Source organism: Chlamydotis macqueenii, chromosome 9 (genome assembly GCF_036417535.1).
Source record: "Chlamydotis macqueenii isolate bChlMac1 chromosome 9, bChlMac1.mat, whole genome shotgun sequence".
NCBI lineage: Eukaryota > Metazoa > Chordata > Aves > Otidiformes > Otididae > Chlamydotis > Chlamydotis macqueenii.
In genome coordinates this window covers 10,457,944-10,474,702 of record NC_141564.1, presented here as the reverse complement: position 1 = coordinate 10,474,702, position 16,759 = coordinate 10,457,944, and the positions used below count along the sequence as shown (strand labels likewise).

The following is a 16,759-nucleotide window of genomic DNA, read 5'->3' as shown; positions in this document are numbered from 1 at the left end:
TGCCTAGCAATGCTGCCAGGGCTTGTGGGCTAGCTGATGTGGTCCAGGGACTCTCATTTAGTGGCCATGTGCCAAAGTCAACCAGAAGCTGGTCTTGTAGCCTGCAGCACAGATGGGAACATGGAGCCTGGGACAGCACGACGAAGGCAGACCTTTGTAAACCTGGCTGTGCCCCACTGGTCCTGACTGCAAGGAGATAAACGTGGAGCGATACAGTAGGATCAGTAGGATGGAGTGGTTTCGCAGAGGAAGCGGGAGGAGGGTGACTGCTAATCTCAGCGTTTGATCCCAGGCTCATACCAAGAACTTAACAAAGGTGCAGTGTGGTGTTTTCTCCTGGCTGCAGGGCACTAGCAAGTGGTTTCGTCGCTGCCATCGACCTTCTTTGCCTGTGCAAGAAGCTTGCCAGATCACGTGTAAGGAACATTTACCGCCTTTCAACCCCCTTGCCGTTGCCAAGAGAGCGGGCAGGCACTCAGGGTGCTGCAAGCCAAAGGGCGACGGGCACCACAGCAGCAGTTACTGGCAAACACGTGAAACTTGGGGCCGGATCCAGCAGGGACTTTCTGAGATCAGGCTGTGCGAGGCAGGGGGTTGGCTAGCACAAGGAAATTAGCCCCTCCTGTGGCATTTCATCCCGCAGGGGGAATTCAAGTGTCACAACTTGGGAATTTTCCATCTGAAGCCCCTTGTGAAATGAAAAGCACTTCGCCCTGCTCTGACTCCTGCCTGCGGAGGGGTTCAGTGCCAAAGTGAAAGGCTTCCTAAAAATGGACTGATCCAGGAAGGGGGGGGGGGCGATTTGGGAGCTATTGAGAAACAAGGAAGGACAAACAGTGTTAGGTCATTGCTTCTGCAAACACAGCCAGGGCTGTTCCTCTATAAAAGAGGGAGAAAGCGGTTTCGGAGCCATCACAGACTTGGAGGGGACAGTCTGTGACCAAGGCTACTGCATCCCCTCCTCGGCACCTGACCCCCTGCTCAAGTATGAAACTCGCACTCTCCACTGTGCTGTCCTTCGGGATAGTGGGTAAGTGTCTACCGAAAGCAGTTTCGGGGGAAAGGAAGAATCCAAACCTCCCAGCACCTCAGGCTTCCCCCCTAGATGAGGCTGGTTTAGAGCTGCAGCCTGTGCCAAACCCAGGCAGCTCTTAAATAAAAGCCAGGACGGAAAAGCACAGGAGCCCCTGCCAGATGCTTGCTTTGGCAGCTGTGGATCTCTGTCTACAAGGACGGTGTTTTGAGTGTTAACGACAGCAGCTTTTTCCTTGGGCCAGCCCGCTGAGGCTGCAGGGAGGTCTTTGGCTCCTCACAGCAAGGCGCCGAGCACGGTGGGCAAGGAGGAGGGATGCTCAGCACCCACCGCCGGGCAGGGGACCGCTTGGAAGAGGCTCCGCACTCCTGCTGTCGTGGGGCGAAGGGAAAAGTTGGGAGAGGAGCAGGGGTTCAGGCATGGGGTCAGAGACTGAAGCAAGACCTGCCTGCCAAGCCTGCATGTGTGTAGGGTTAAACCTGCAGGTGCTGACAATAAAATAGAGCTTAAGTAGCGAAAGACTCCCCATGCCCCCCTCCTCTACCCCTGCGCTGCTCCGTCCTGCTGCTGCGGCTGCACTTTGCTCGGGCTCCTGTGTCTTTTATGCCTAAACTGTGCTGTTGCAGAGCTAGCTCTGCTTGATGCGATTATTTCTCTCCTCTCTCTCTGGTCACAGTTTTGTCAGGCAACAGTCAGGTAGCTGCCTGGAAAGGGAAAGAGCGGTCTCCTCCTCGGAGTAGGCAGCGGGTCTCTTCTGATCCCCCATAACGCGTTGTGGTGATTCATGTCCTCTGGTGGGAAGCGCTCCCTGTGCCGCTGGCATCGGAAAGCCCTCGAGCACCTTTGCTGAGTACTAGCATACAATGATGTCTTATTAATGGTGAAGAGTCCCTCCTCCTCCTTTGCACGGAAGGAGACAAGAGGTTACCCCAAAGCTCTGCGGCAGAGGCCATGGCACTCGGGTTCTCATCGCCTTCCCAATGTTCACCAGTGCAGGCGGGCTGACTCCCTCAGGAGGTCTGGCTTCTGCTCAGGACAGGATGGTTGCCAGCACTAGGTTTAGGTGACCATGGCTTTGTGCAGCCAAGACTTGAAAAATGTAGATGATGGCAGTAGGAATGAAGGCTAAGGATTCTCCCTGTGGCCAAATTCAGCATCTCCACTGGGAAAGGGGAGGGGAGGTGTCTGTTGGCAGCTTATGGCACAAAAATCAAGAGAGAATATTTCAGAGGTGAAAGAGAAAATGGAAGCACCGCAGATTAATCTGAAGATGTTTGGATGAAATGTGCCGTCAAGGGTTTGGAGGGAGCAAGCTGTGCACGCAGCCTCTTGGTCTGCGCAATCCTGCCAAGAAGGGACAGAGTTAAGGTGAAGTGGGCAGCACGGGCTGGCCACGTACTTTAACTGCAAGTTTCCCAGGTTTCTGGTGTCTAAGTTGCTGAAGGAGGTGTGAGTCTGTGTCCACCTGAGGTCTTTGCTTTGCTCCAGTCTCCCAGAGCAGTCAGTCAGCTGCGTTTACTGGTTGGGGGACTCTTAGGAGAGAGGACTGTGGTGGTGGTACAGCATCTCTGTTACTGGGTGTAGTGGAGGAGGTGAGATATAGAGAGACTGTTTAATATATCAGATCATCTAGCTCCCAAGGGGGTCATGTGTGACAACGTACTGAATATAGTCTGGTCAGGTCAGAGCTGCTCTCCCTCTGGGGTTATTTGCAAAGACACTGCTTCAGTGGACCGCCTTTTCTCATCATTTTTGCAGTCTTGAGTTTGGTTTCTCTTGGAACATGTGGATTTGTTCTCTGACTCCTGTGGATGTTGCCGTGAGCTCTGGCTGCTTGAATCACGGTGCTGTGCAGGACATCTATTACCCAGGGTCAGGAATGATCCTCCCAGATGTTCATGAAGATGGACACATCAGGCAAGAAAGAAAGGACCTTCCTGCACGACTTAGGAGATGTGCAAGGGAGATCCTCCACCCATCACCAGAGGCCATGACTGCAGGCAACCAGAGATCATGTATTCACAGAGATGCTATTTATCTCAATGTGATGCCTTTCTACCTTTCTATTTATTTCTGGTTCTTTCTACAGCTCTGTGTTTTGCTGCTCCCCCCAAGGCAAGCATCAGATGGTGCACCATATCCTCAGCAGAAGAGGCCAAATGCAGGAGTCTAAGGGACCACATGCAACAAGAGAGTGTTGCATTGAGTTGCCTGCAGAAAGCAACGTACTTTGACTGCATAAAAGCCATTTCGGTGAGTGGGCACCAAATATCTGTGCTGGGCACTGAGGATGTTTCAGCAGCCTGTTACACCTGGAGAAGGCTGGGGTTTCCTTTGAGTTGTACCTGTGATCCCCCTGTAGAGGACTTGCCCACGAGGATCCAGGAGAATCTCCAGGAAAGTGTTTTTCCCTCGTATGTCCCTGCTCTTTGTCTATTGACTGAAATATTTTTGTTGTTTAGAATAAGGAAGCTGATGCCATTAGCTTGGACGGTGGTCATGTTTATGAAGCAGGCCTTTCCCCCTACAACCTGAAGCCCATTGCTGCTGAGGTCTATGAGCAAAGTGGAGGTACATTTTCATGCAATGTTTTTAAGCCAAGTGGTGGTGACAAACGGATAGCGCAAAGGCCAGCCTTTTCATGCAGAGCTCCCACATTATTTCTGTTGGGTGTCTGAGTTATTGCCCCTGGCTTCCAGATCCCAGAGGCGAAGTGGGGGTGGGGGGCAGTTACACCAAAATGTGAATCATCACCCACGGCCAAAGTCACTGCAATGGAAACAGGCAGAGCCGGTGCCCCATTTCTGACGTTAGCTGTGATGGAAGTCACTGGTCACATGGTGATGTGGTGGCCAAGGAAGGAGAGCATCATGAGCAGAAATCCTGGCCCTTCTGAAGCATGGCAAAAAATTGTGCTGGTCTCAAGATCTGCTTTCAGTGACCTTGAACTACACAAGTAAAACACTGAGCTAGATAGCACAGATAACCTGTGCATCTTCCTGCACAGTCACCAAGACAAAAAAAAAAAAAGAAAAAGAAGAAGAAGAGGCAACAGTATTGCCATTAGTGCTTGTGGAGGAACACCCAGTTGAGATTACTGAGGCAAGAGGTGCAGGCAGTGCACAGAAAAAAGAAGAAAAGCATAAGAAGTGCTCTGCAGCAGTCCCTTCTGATAAGAGTTAGCTCTATTGCTCTGTCCTTCTCATTTTCTGAACTGCCCTTTGTCTCTCCCATCTTTCTCTTGGGAGCCAAACAGACACTATTTTCCCATTTTTATTTTTCTCACCATGTCCAAAGCTCCCGATGCCTTTTGACCTGTGCCCTGGAGTTCAGCCTGTTTGTACACAATATTAAGGATCAAACCAATGCGGCAGAGTCATTCTATGATTCTATGATTCTCAACACAGTAGCTAAAAAAATACAGATATTAAATGGAAGGCTGTGGTCTTTACCACCCCTAAAACTAAGTCACTTTATTCATATGCATGTGATGGTCTAGGTATAATTTCAAAGATTAAATGTGGAATTTCGTTCTTGCAAGCCTTACACATATGCTTCAATGTGCAATGGCATTTGAGAGAAGACTTGCCAAGGAAGAGTTGCCAAGATGACTTGTTGAAGCATCCTTACAAAAGTATGGGGATGTCTAACATCTGTCTAGGGGCAAAGCATTTTGTGTGTGTTAGTACTTTCAGGTCACTTATCGTTGCAAGTTGTAATGCACAGCATTGGCTCAATATCGGCAGTGTAGCTCATGCCCAAGAAAAATGGGAAAACCACGAGTGTTCAAGGAAAGTGGCTAATTATTTGGAAGTGCAGTGCTTTATTCTCTGAAATCGGGGGTTTGGCAGGATTTGAAATGTTCCTAAGTCCTGCTTTTTCATTGCTTTCCTGCTTTTACTTGCACTGCAGGCTCCGCAACCAGCTACTACAGCGTGGCTGTCGTGAAGAAAGGAACAGGCTTCACCATCAATGACTTGCAGGGCAAGACCTCCTGCCACACAGGCCTGGGCAGGTCCGCTGGCTGGAACATCCCGATTGGGACACTCATCCACCGAGGAGACATCAAGTGGGATGGCAAAGACTCGGGCTCCATTAAGCAAGGTGAGGTGGGACATGGCGAGGTAAATGGGATGATGTTAAGCCAGGGGTGGTGGTACAACAAAAGCAATGTTGACCGATCTTCTGCAGAGGTGGCTTGCAGAGCAGTCGAGTCACTGACATTCTTTATGTATCCCCTCTCTTCTAGGTCCTTGTAAAAGTGAATTTTAGACTAATTGTTGCTTCTTTCTCATCCATAGCGGTGGCCAATTTTTTCTCTGCCAGCTGCGTGCCTGGTGTCACCACTGAACAAAAACTGTGCCGTCAGTGCAAGGGGGACTCCAAAACCAAGTGCTCCCGCACAGCACCTTATTCTGGATATTCTGGAGCTTTTCAGTGAGTTACAGTTATTTTTCCGTTGGGGAAATAGTCTAGCCCTGACACATGCAAGTTGTCATTATACAAGGGAGAGCTGTGTTGTAATCAGGGGTCTCGAGGAGACTGAATTTATAGAACTGGGAGTGCTGGTAATAACCAGCAGGTAGCTAGCAGGAGATGAGAGAGGCACCTTGGTTTTCTGGTTTTGCACAGACTTAAGAATATACAGCATTAGCATTGTTCTAATGGGGCTCCTTGAGCTTTACTTCTCTGCCATTACATTTTCTTCTCTGTTAGCCTAGCTTTTTTGGGGGAAGATTACTGCTCTATGGTTGCAGTTTGTGCCGAAATAATTTGCTGAAACAGGAGATAGGCAGCCACAATTTTTGGTTTTTTAACATCTCTTCTGTTCCTTCCACCTGCAGGTGTCTGAAAGACGGAAAAGGAGATGTGGCTTTTGTGAAACACACAACTGTTCAAGGTAGGCCTGTGAGATCATTTGTTTCTCTCCTTTCCACTTCAACCTCATGCCACCACTCCATCCTACAATTAGTCTACAGTGTGCAGACTTTCATTCCTCTCCAGTTCTGCCTCAAACCTCTTCTCCTTTCATGTCTAGAAAGATGTTTTGTACACTGTGGACTGACTCACTCTTGTTGCTGAAAAATATGATTGTGGTGGGATCCACATTTTCTTCTTTGGAGTAGGAAAATCTGCTTGATTTACATTCAGTGTTATTATTGTTGCCATATTTCAAAGCTAGCTGTAACATTATCACAGCAAATGCCAGGTGAGCAATTGTGTAGGTAATTATGCTCACTTATCCCTTCAGGAAGGGAGGGAATTCAGCCCACAGCAAGAGTTTGCTAACTCTGCACCTCCTGGAGATGGATGATGGCCTGGCATGCCCAGGACCTGCACTGAGCTCAGTGGAGGGCCACCAAGATGGTCATGGGGCAGGGACACTTGTCTTGTGAGGAGATGCTCAGGGAGGTGGGCTTGATCAGCCTGGGGAAGATATGGCTTTGGAGGGACCTCAGAGCAGCCTGCCTGTGTCTACAAGGAGGTTAGCAAGAAGGTGGAGCCAAGATCTTTACAGAGGAGGACAGTTGGAAAGATGAGAAACAATAATCAGAAACTGAAACAAGAGAGGTCTAGACCAGATACAAGGAGAAATTATTTTCCTGTTGAGAACAGCGAAGTAGTGGGGCAGGTTGCCCAGGACAGTTGTGCATTCTTCATCCTTGGAGGTTTTTAAGATCTACATGGAGTAACCCGGTTTGCCCCTGCTTTGCGCAGTGGCTTAGACTAGAGATCTTCACAGGTCCCTTCCCACCTGAATTCTCCTGTAACCCTGTGATCTCTGACCTGGGCTCTGTTTTCAGCCTTGACACTACTGGCCTTCACAGACCATGTGTAGCTCCTGACCTGTTCAATCAATTTGTATGGTGTTTGTAAATCTACTTGCCTTTGTATCTATTTGTACATGCCTGGATGTCTAGGCAGCACTGCCACAGAAATCCTCTTACTGTTGGCTTAGTTATGACAGGGGCAGGAATAATCTCTCTTTCACAGGCACATGTGTTCTCCTTTCTGCATTGCCCCCATAACACACCCAAAGGGGGTGCACGCAACCTCTCTTCTGTGAAGAATTCTACCCCAAGCTTCCACAGAAATAAATTCCTTACAAAGCTGCCCAGACTGGCTTCTTTGTCTATTTTCATGGTGATGCAACACATGGTTCCTCCCTTCCTCCAGAAAATGCGCCAGAGGAGAAGGATAAGTACGAGCTGCTGTGTCTGGATGGTACCCGTCAGCCTGTGGACAACTACAAAGACTGTAACTGGGCCAGAGTGCCTGCTCACGCTGTTGTGGCTCGAGATGATAGTAAGGTTGATGACATCTGGAACTTTCTCTCAAAAGCACAGGTATTGTAAAGCTCTCCTTTCCTTCCCTTAGCATCCCATCTTCTGTCCTCTGGCTTTACATGCTCTCTCCAGCTTTCCAAAAGCTTTAGTAGAGTCATTTGCTGATTATTTTTCCCCTGTGGCAGGAAAAATTTGGCGTGGAAACAACCAGCACCTTCCATCTCTTTGGGCCACCTGGCAAGAAGGAGCCAGGCCTCAAAGACTTGCTTTTCAAAGACTCTGCTGTCCAGCTGAAACGTATCCCATCACTGATGGACTTCCAGCTCTACCTGGGCTTTGAGTATTACAATGCCATCAAGAGCCTTCAGAAAGGTAGGCAGGACATGAAATACTAATGTCACGTCAGTGTGAACTGCGTTGAAGAGATGGGATCAGCAAATATGTCTGGGGAAGGGAACACAGTTTTTTCAAACATAGATGGTATTCTCTGCAAAATATTTCCTGTGAAAGGTATTATCATTAAATTTACACAATCTTCACAAACTTCATTTACATCAACAAAAAGAATTTGTTGATTTCAAAGTCAAAATAACATCATCACCACACTGACAGAGATGGAAGATTTACAGGCACTCCACCCTTTGTCCTTTCAGAAATTGCCTACGGTTATTCAGCTGGTGGTAGGGATTGGGCATGGTCAAAATGGCTGCTTAGAAAAGCCATTTCTGGGACATAAGAGGAAGGAACATCCCATGACACCAGGTCCAGTATTGCCCACTTGAGGGAAACAATGTCCTTTGTTTCTGTCTAGACTCATCAAGCATTTACTGACATCCTAGCTGGCTTTCCGAGAGTCAAACATCCCACAAATGAACCCCCCAAATCCACGTAAAATGTACAGTTGCTCAGAGGCTCAGCCGCTATGGCATTTATGGAAGAGGGTGCGTGGCCTTCATGTAGAAGCAAAACATTATTCAAATGCCACTTCACAGAAACACACGTAGCTTGTATTTTTTCAGCTCGATCTGGTCTTAGTCTCACGATTGTCTGGGCTGTGAGGTCTGGGAAAATGCGGAATGTGTTATAGGCAGCAATACCAAGTACCATTAATGCACAGTAGTTCATTGGTTGCGATGCCAGAACAGCTTGTGTTATGCAGAAGTTCTCCTTTCTGACCCGTAAATTGATTTTTGACCATCCTTCAGCTTAAGAATCACCCCTTCCATTCACGCCAGCCCGGGGCTTTTTAAATAAGAACCTCGTGCACTGGGCAGCAACAGGTTGCTGTGCACAGATGGTTTCACGGCTGAGTCCCGGGCACCCAGAAAGTAGCTTGTTTGTAGCCTTATTGTTCAGCAGGGCTCTAGGCTTATCCTTTTTTTTACCTCCACAGGTTTTACAGATCAGTCGAACTCCAGCCACAGAGAAAACAAGATACGGTGGTGTGCAGTAGGCAAGAATGAGAAGAGGAAGTGTGACATCTGGAGTTTCATGAGCAATGGGAAAGTGGAGTGCACCGTGGCAGACAACACTGAGAACTGCATTATCCAGATCATGGTGTGGCCTTTTTTTCCTTTTCTTCTCCTTGAGAGTCAGGTGGAGGGCAGTGTTTCTTCTTTCAGCCTGGGAATAGATGGGGTGGATGGGGAGAGTAGATCTTAAAAAACTTTGGGAGCTTTGTGAGAAATACCAATGGGCAGAAAACAACCTCATCACAGGGAAAAGGCTCAACTAATTTTTCACCAATTAACGTTAAAAAAAAAAAAATTGGAGAGTGTTCTTTTTTGAGATCTCCTAAATAAAAAAAGCAATTTTCTAGTGTGAAGTAACTTTTTATTTGGAAAAGGAAGGCAAAACACAATTTTTTTAAAACACAGAGGAAAACAGCTGCCTGCTTAGAAGGGGAGTGGTTCCATAGCGTAGATGAAGATGCTGGTGGTAGCTCAGAGGGTTGGGTCAGTACCGTGAAGACAGCACAAAATGCAAACTTGAAAGGACAGGTGAGATAAGGAGATCTGTTTGGCAGGGAAGCAGGCTAGGAGAGTCGCGCGCCCAAGCCTGCGAGCGCCTGGGGAGTAGAGCTGCTGCTGGAGGCGGATGCAAGCGCACAGGAGCAATAACTTCAAAGCTCACTCTGCTTGCATCAGCGAGATCTCGTCCGTCTGTACCCTAAGGGATGGCCTCTCAGATTCCCTTAGCCCCAGGCCTTTCTCCCTTACCTTGAGTGCTTCTTTTGCCATCTGATTTCTGAAAAGTGCTGGTCTGGGGACGTGGACACACAGCATCGTTTCAGCACTGCACCATTTTCATTGCAGAAAGGTGACGCCGATGCTGTCAGCTTAGACGGAGGTTTTGTCTACACTGCTGGCGTGTGTGGCTTGGTGCCAGTGATGGGAGAAAACTATGAGGGTAAGCACAGCCCAGGCTGCCCCTGTGGGCCCAGGTGGTGGGGAATGGGCTGGTGTAAAAGCATTGTTTGTGTTCTGAAATCTAGAAAGCAGCCTCAGCGTTGCATCCTGCAGAAAACACACGGTGCTCTGCTCACCGCTGCAGACCTTGCCTTTCCACAGAGGTGGAACAGCCCTAGGAGAGTGGGCACCAACAGTAAGGAACACATTGACCTCCAGCTCCTGTCTGCTTTGATTTAGTTATTATGTCCCTGTCCTTTAGCATTAGCCTCGGTAAAACTAATTGTTTTAGCTCAGAGGAGCAGATGGAGGCTGTGCCTTTTTCTGGCGACGCACAAGGTGTTACCTGAAATAGTCACTTCTAGAATGAAGTTTCTCCAGAAATTAGCGAGCTCGATCGTTTTTTTTGTATTTGCCATCTCTTTTATCTAATATCTTCTTTTTCCCTCCCCCAGATAATAATGAATGCAGCAAAGCAGAAGGCCAGCCAGGTAATTACTGCCAACACAGGGACAGAAAACCATCCTGATGGGTATAAGTAGAAAAATATATATGCAGTCACGAGCGGAGAATAAATGGCCAGTCTCCACACAAAAAGCCACTGTGTCCAATGTAGGTATTAAAAATCTGGGAGATTAATTTAGTCAGATGGAAAGTCTGGGTCTGCAAGCAGATATGAAGGCAAAGCCTATGGCAGCGGCAGAGATTTGTGCTTAGTTGCAGCTATCTGGAGCACGGCCGCACCATCACGGTGGCAGGGCTGTGAACGGGGGAAGAGGGTCTGGGTTGTAGCACTAGGAAATTGTTCTTTATCGAAATGGGAAGAGGGAGAGGAGGGAAGTTTTTTGTCCTGTGGTAAAGACAGGATCAGTAATCAGGAGGGGATAAGAAATTGTCACACATGTCTTGCTACAGCCTTCTCGCGTACCCAAGTGTCAGAGTTTTGAGGCGGGGGGGATGTCAGGGATAATAATTTCCCAGGAGCACGGTGGGAGCAGATGCATCACATCTGCCAATTCTTCTGTTGTCACTGCATGGTAAATAATTTATAAGGGCAAAGTATTTCTGCTACGCTGTTCATAGGTGCCCTCTCCCACGTGGAGCCAATGCTCTTGTAAGGGAGCTCAGTGGGATCCTCAGGTCAGTCCTTAATCCTCCTCTATTTTATCTTCTGAAAGCATCCTACTTCGCTGTTGCTGTTGTGAAGAAATCTGACAGCGACATCACATGGAACAATCTGCAGGGCAAGAAGTCGTGCCACACCGCTGTTGGGAGAACTGCTGGCTGGAACATTCCCATGGGCTTGATTCACAACAAGACAGGGAACTGCAATTTCGGTGAGTCAAGTTTTGTATGCATTTCTTTAAGCTGGGAATCTGCTTGCAAAAATGTTTTCCTGTCCTTCATCTGACCTTCAAAGTTTCTTGTGCCTCAAAGATTCCCACCTGGAGGTGGGAAATGGAGAAGACTCTGTTGTTTAAGACTTCATGGAGCAAAGTTTTAGGCTGATGGTGACCGCTTCAGAGTAAGATACAGCATGTCAGCTGCTTTGGGGCACTTTGTTTTCTTTTCACATCTCTCCCTTTCTCTTTGCAGCAGCCCAAAAGGTATTCCCAAGAAGGGAACATAGGCTGCCCCAGGTATAGGGGGGCCTGGTGTTTGTGCAGGGTGTGAAGTGAGGATGAAGGATGGGTTTACGAATCTCGGAAGGGAAAGGAAGGGCTGAGAACTGGTGACAGAGGCTGATCTTTGTTCAAGAAACTTGAAGGGACTGATCTGAGAATAAGGGGGCAAAAGTCGGCATTGGCTCTGGGCCTTTAGAATCTGTTCAGAAGACCAACTTCTCCGTCCATCTTTCAATTGGTGAGAATTAATGGTCCAACAAAAATAATCTGGAAATATGTTGGACCAATGCAAATTAAGTATATAATTATCGAAAGGAAATCTCTAAGAGCAAGAAGATACTAGTGTTGGTATGTTTTAAAACCAGCCTCTCCATCCTCCTGCCTGCCTTTCCCACTGTCCCTTCTGCCCCCAGGGCTCTGCCACTGCTGCCAAACACAACTCTGCCAGCCGGTAAAGGCTGAGGAGGCTGGGGCTGGCTCTGCATGAGCTGGGAATGGTTTGCAGCAAAAATACTCTTCTTTCTATGCCAGTATAGTGCTTATCACAATTGAGCCTAAAAAACCCCTAACTTTTCAGTGCAAGAAAAACAAACTTTTCCTATTTCTGCCTTCAGATGAATACTTCAGTGAGGGCTGTGCTCCCGGGTCTCCTCCTAACTCCCGCCTCTGCCAGCTCTGCAAGGGCTCAGGGGGGATCCCACCAGAGAAGTGCGTCCCCAACAGCCACGAGAAATACTATGGATATACGGGAGCTTTCCGGTAGGTGATGGGAACACCGGGGCTGCTCTCAGGTACCCTGGGGCTAATCACATACAGAGTACAGCCTCATGTTGATGCTGACTTGCTAGACGTTTTTTCTTTATGTAGCTTCCTGCAAAACGATGCCAAACATTCCTGTTCTGTAAAATTAATGTCCTGGTGCCTCCAGGCAAACTTGGAGAGATACAAGCATTTTGGCCAGACCTCCTACAAAGGCAGCAGTGCTGCACCTTTAGCACGAACAAGGGATGTTAAAAGATGGGAACCTACAAACAATGCTGCCACTAGATGCTCCCTGCTAAAAATGCTGCTAGCCTTAGTTAAAATGAGCCGTCCTCCAAAAAGTGCCGAAAGCAGAGCTCAGCCCCAGTGCCGTCACCTCTGTACCCGCTCAGTATCAGCTCAAGTCTAAGTAATTTGTATTGGGTATGAATTTACAAAGAGAATGAATCTCATTTCATTTACAGCTAATAGCAAAGAGACCCTGCTTCGGGGTTTGCAGTCCTTTTGGTGCAAGTTAGTGTTTCTACAAAGCTGTTAGCACACGCAGGCAGGTATTGCCGAAAGCAAAGCAGATTCTGCACCTGGCCAAACTGCTTCTTTCTGACAATAAAATAGATCAGCTACTTAGTATGTGAGAAGAATACATTTTTTTTTTCTAGAATGTGTTAAAAGACTGTGTATGCTTAAAATATTCACGACAGGGCTCCTAGACCTGGCTGTCCTCGGAGATTAATTTTAAAAAATAAGACATAGGTCAGAATCAAATCTGCGGGAAAGGGCCACGATTCAAGCACGCACATCACTTGCCTTTCTTTGTACTTCCCAGGTGTCTGGTCGAGCAGGGGGATGTGGCCTTTATTAAGCATTCGATCGTCAAGGAAAACACTGAGGGTACGTGGTTATTCTGTTGCACGGCGCTTGGCACGGCTGCCTTCCCCAGTCTGCATTATTTTTATTCCCAGAGCAGAAGGTAATAGCCAGCTTTACCTGCTCATCCTGTCAATTCCTCCCCTCCCGCAGGAGGAGTGGGATTCAAGGATCAGCACATGCCATCTGCCCGGGGTGGCTCTTCCCAGGCATTTCTGCACAATTTCCCACTAACTACAATTAATGGCAGCTGCACGTTTATTCAGGTGATCCCTCAACCGCAGACTCCTGTCCTGGCACCTTTGTGCTCTTAGCTCCTCACTTGCCTGAAAATTAAAAAGTTCAGTTCACATTTCTGAAAGCAGTGGCTGAAGTTTTCCAAGCATTTGGGAAGGAGACGTAATTAAGTCTCCCAGCCTGCTCGGAGAGTCTGACTCATTCCGTTTACTGTTCCTGAGTTCTGCTTACAGCCTCCTGTTTACATGCCAAGTCCCAGTGCCAGTGCTCATGCAGGCAGAGACAAACGCACCTTGCTTCGGTGCTGTGAGGCTGACATTCTTCTGCTGCACAAGCTCTCTGAATCTCCTAACTAATTCTCTTTAAAGGTGAAAATAAAGAAGACTGGGCCAAAAATCTGAAAATGGACCAATTTGAGTTGCTGTGCACTGACGGGCGACGGGCAAATGTCATGGATTACAGTACCTGCCACCTGGCTAAAGTTCCTACCCATGCTGTGATCACACGTCCTGAGAACGCAAAAGTTGTCCGTGAGCTGCTGGAGGGACAGGAGGTTGGTAGTACTGACAGTGGAAGAAATGTTCTGGGGTTGTTTTTATGTGGCATATTTGCATTTTTAGAGCAATGATGCTCTGAGTTTCCCTGAATCAGTGAGAAGTGGAAGATTTTAACTTACCAGTATGGGGTGACAACCTTGTCCCTTAGCCTCCCCCTCACTCCATCCCTTCCAAACTGCTCTTTCTCCTCTGCCACCTTAGCAAATACCCTTTCAGGTAACAGCCAGATCATCATCGTTGCTGTTGTCACGCTATACTTGTGTAACATGAGATTATCACCTCCTTCTCACGCTACCCCTGCTCTTGGAAATGTGTTTCAGAAGCTCCTCGAGGTGCCTGGTCTCTAACCCAGCCGGGTCAGGCACAAGATAGGTGCCGAGCCATCCAGCCCCGGGAAGAGAGCGGTCTCCCTGCACATACAGAGTCCTACAGCTGCTAGTGTAAATGTAACCAAGTCAACTCACCTCTGATTGATTTTACACTGAAAACATTAATATTTGCACCACTGTTGGGGTGTGCTGAGAGGCACTTGGGAAGTCAGCTCCTTTTGCTTCCAACTCATGGCTAAGGCATAGGACCTGCGGGCAGCATCTGCGGATGGACTCTCCATGTAGTGACATGTTAAAATGGAAAAAAATTGTTTAGATAGTCATGTCACAACAGTGCTCACCACTGAGAGATGCCTCATCTGACCACAGAGACAGAAGATTCAATCCTAAATTTCTGGAGCTCAGCTGGGGGCTCTCCAGGGTGATGGTGAAGAACTAGGACTAAGAGCTAAGCTTGTACGAGCTGCATCTTGCCAGCTTTCTCCTTTTTACATACACTTATCTCTTTGTGCCTTTATTTCAGAGACTGTTTGGAACAAAAGGAACTGAGACAGAGAAGTTCGAGATGTTTAAGTCTCAAACTAAGGACCTTCTGTTTAAAGACTTGACCAAGTGTCTGGTCAAACTCCGTGATGGAATAACATACAAGGAATTCCTCGGAGATCAATACTATGCTTCCGTTGCTAGCCTCAATACCTGCAATCCATCAGGTAACTGTAATAGCCCCAGGAAGAAGTCTGTGAATTGCAGTTCTTACCCTTGCAGGCACGGACAGTTTCTTCTTTAGCTGTCCGTTTATTTGTTTAAAGCAAAATGAGGATAACTGTCAGTGTGTGCTCAGTGTGATCTGTGGTTAATAGACATTTTTTTGCAGCACGCTCCATAAATTTTCCATGCGATTATGTTGTTGGCGTGGCTGGGTGTGTGCTGGTGGGAAAGTGTTTAAAGGAAGGGTCTGAACTTCTCCTTGTCCTTTCCCTTTTCAGACCTCCTCCAGGTGTGCACTTTCCTCGGGGACAAGTAGCAAGATGGGAAGGACCCTTGCTGGAGGGGGAGGAAACTTCGAGTCATGACTCCTCTTGTGCCCTTGGCACCGAACACCGACCCGCAGAGGGCCCTCTGCCTTCACTGCTTTCTCTGCCCTTCCTCATCACTCTGAAAGTGGCTGTTTGAGACTTTACCATTCTCTGCTGCCATCACAGCAAGAAATAAAATCTCAAATCTAAATGAGTGTCCTGAGATTTTTCAACGTGGTCTTGAAGCCCATTCCTTCTTCAGTACCTCTCGCCGTAGGGCAGTGCCAGATGCCAACGTGGCTGTTGCCATTTAAGGCCATTGCTGCCCAATAGAGAAATTTGTTTCAACACCTGCCCAAGCAAAATGGGTTAAATGTGCCCGAGAGCCTAATTAACAGGTGTTTTGTACTCTCTGTCCTTTTGCTTCAGCCAGGTTATCCCATTATCTCCCCAGCAGATGACAGTTGCACGGTGTGGTTGGGACCCAGCGGAGAGGGAGAGTGTTTATGAAAGGGAAGCTGAAGGGTGGAGAAGGAAACCAAACCCAGCTAAAAAAATACAGTGGTTGTAAGATGGAAGGTGTGACTAGAAATCACTCCATCTCATATCTCAGCTGGCTGGATCTGAGCAGTTTCCACTGGGCAGTACTCTTAAAACACATAAGTATACTGATGGGAAGAGTCCAGGCTCAGACTTCCTTTCTGAAAAAAATCTCGGACTTACTTAGAAACACGTGTGGTTTTGTAGTCTGTCCCACGTGCTGCTGATCTGAAAACAAACATGTAGGTGGGCAGCCTGACTCGGATCCACGGTGAAAATAAAAAGGCAAGACGCAAAGGTCTGCTGAGGCTTTCTGCTTCAGAGGAACAGAGTTTAGGGTAATCTAACAGGTCCTAGTCCTGTTGTCAAGGCAAGCATGGAAGAGTTGCTGAGGGCAGAAGGATGCTAAGAGCTTCTGTCTTTGAGGGAAAGAATGTTTTTATGGGCTCACAGTCATGATTTTTGGATGCATATGGTATGTGTTGTGAGAAGTCCGCTAGTCGGACTGAAGATCACCTTGGAAGACAGAAGTGTAGACCGTGATGGGAAGCAATGAAATTTAGTTCCTCACATTTATGTAGGATGAAGTATACTGGACAGATGGCTTTTTAAACCTCTTCTTAAAGGCTAGCAAAGAAAGAGATACAGTGCCCCTTAGAGCCTGCTTCTACGACTAGCTATGGTTACCACTACAGAATTTACCCCAAGACAAGCCACATCATCTGTACTCCATACCAGATGTAACCCCTTGTCCCAGAAGTAGGAGGCATGGAAAAAAAGAAACCTCACCAGAGGGTCACAGAGTGCCTCAGGTGGGAAGGGGCCTCTGGGGCTCCCCAGTTCATGGGGTCAACCATGTTGCTCAGGGCTTGACACTGTCAGGCACTGAGAACCTCTAAGCATGGTGGCTCCATGACCTCCCTGGGCAACCTGCTTGACAGCCCTCAAGGGGAAGAAGTTTCTTGCATACCCACTCTGCCCCTCTCTTGTTTCAATGTGTTCCCATTGCTTCTCATCCTGCACCACCATGAAAAGCCTGTCTCCATCTTCCCAATGCCTGGTATGAATGTGGCCATCTTTTCTCCGGGCTGAACAAGT

General features: G+C 47.8%; 1 protein-coding gene across 1 annotated transcript; it reads left to right on the top strand.

The window, feature by feature from the left end:
- Positions 1–900: 900 nt before the first annotated feature.
- On the top strand, positions 901–15,332 carry TF (transferrin). Its single transcript, XM_086754251.1, has 17 exons — positions 901–1,030; positions 3,123–3,286; positions 3,496–3,604; positions 4,946–5,137; positions 5,335–5,470; positions 5,878–5,933; positions 7,211–7,380; positions 7,506–7,692; positions 8,714–8,877; positions 9,636–9,729; positions 10,184–10,219; positions 10,907–11,065; positions 11,968–12,112; positions 12,942–13,006; positions 13,588–13,772; positions 14,629–14,815; positions 15,092–15,332. The coding sequence occupies exons 1-17, from the start codon at positions 988–990 to the stop codon at positions 15,127–15,129; spliced, it is 2,130 nt and encodes a 709-aa protein (XP_086610377.1). The 5' UTR covers positions 901–987; the 3' UTR covers positions 15,130–15,332.
- Positions 15,333–16,759: the final 1,427 nt, after the last annotated feature.

Bases quoted from the DNA above. Each gene is read 5' to 3' on its own strand.
- TF (XM_086754251.1), top strand. From the start codon at position 988: ATGAAACTCGCACTCTCCACTGTGCTGTCCTTCGGGATAGTGG. The intron at 1,031-3,122 runs GTAAGTGTCTAC...TTCTTTCTACAG, and splicing joins GCTGTCCTTCGGGATAGTGG to CTCTGTGTTTTGCTGCTCCC. The intron at 3,605-4,945 runs GTACATTTTCAT...CTTGCACTGCAG, and splicing joins GGTCTATGAGCAAAGTGGAG to GCTCCGCAACCAGCTACTAC.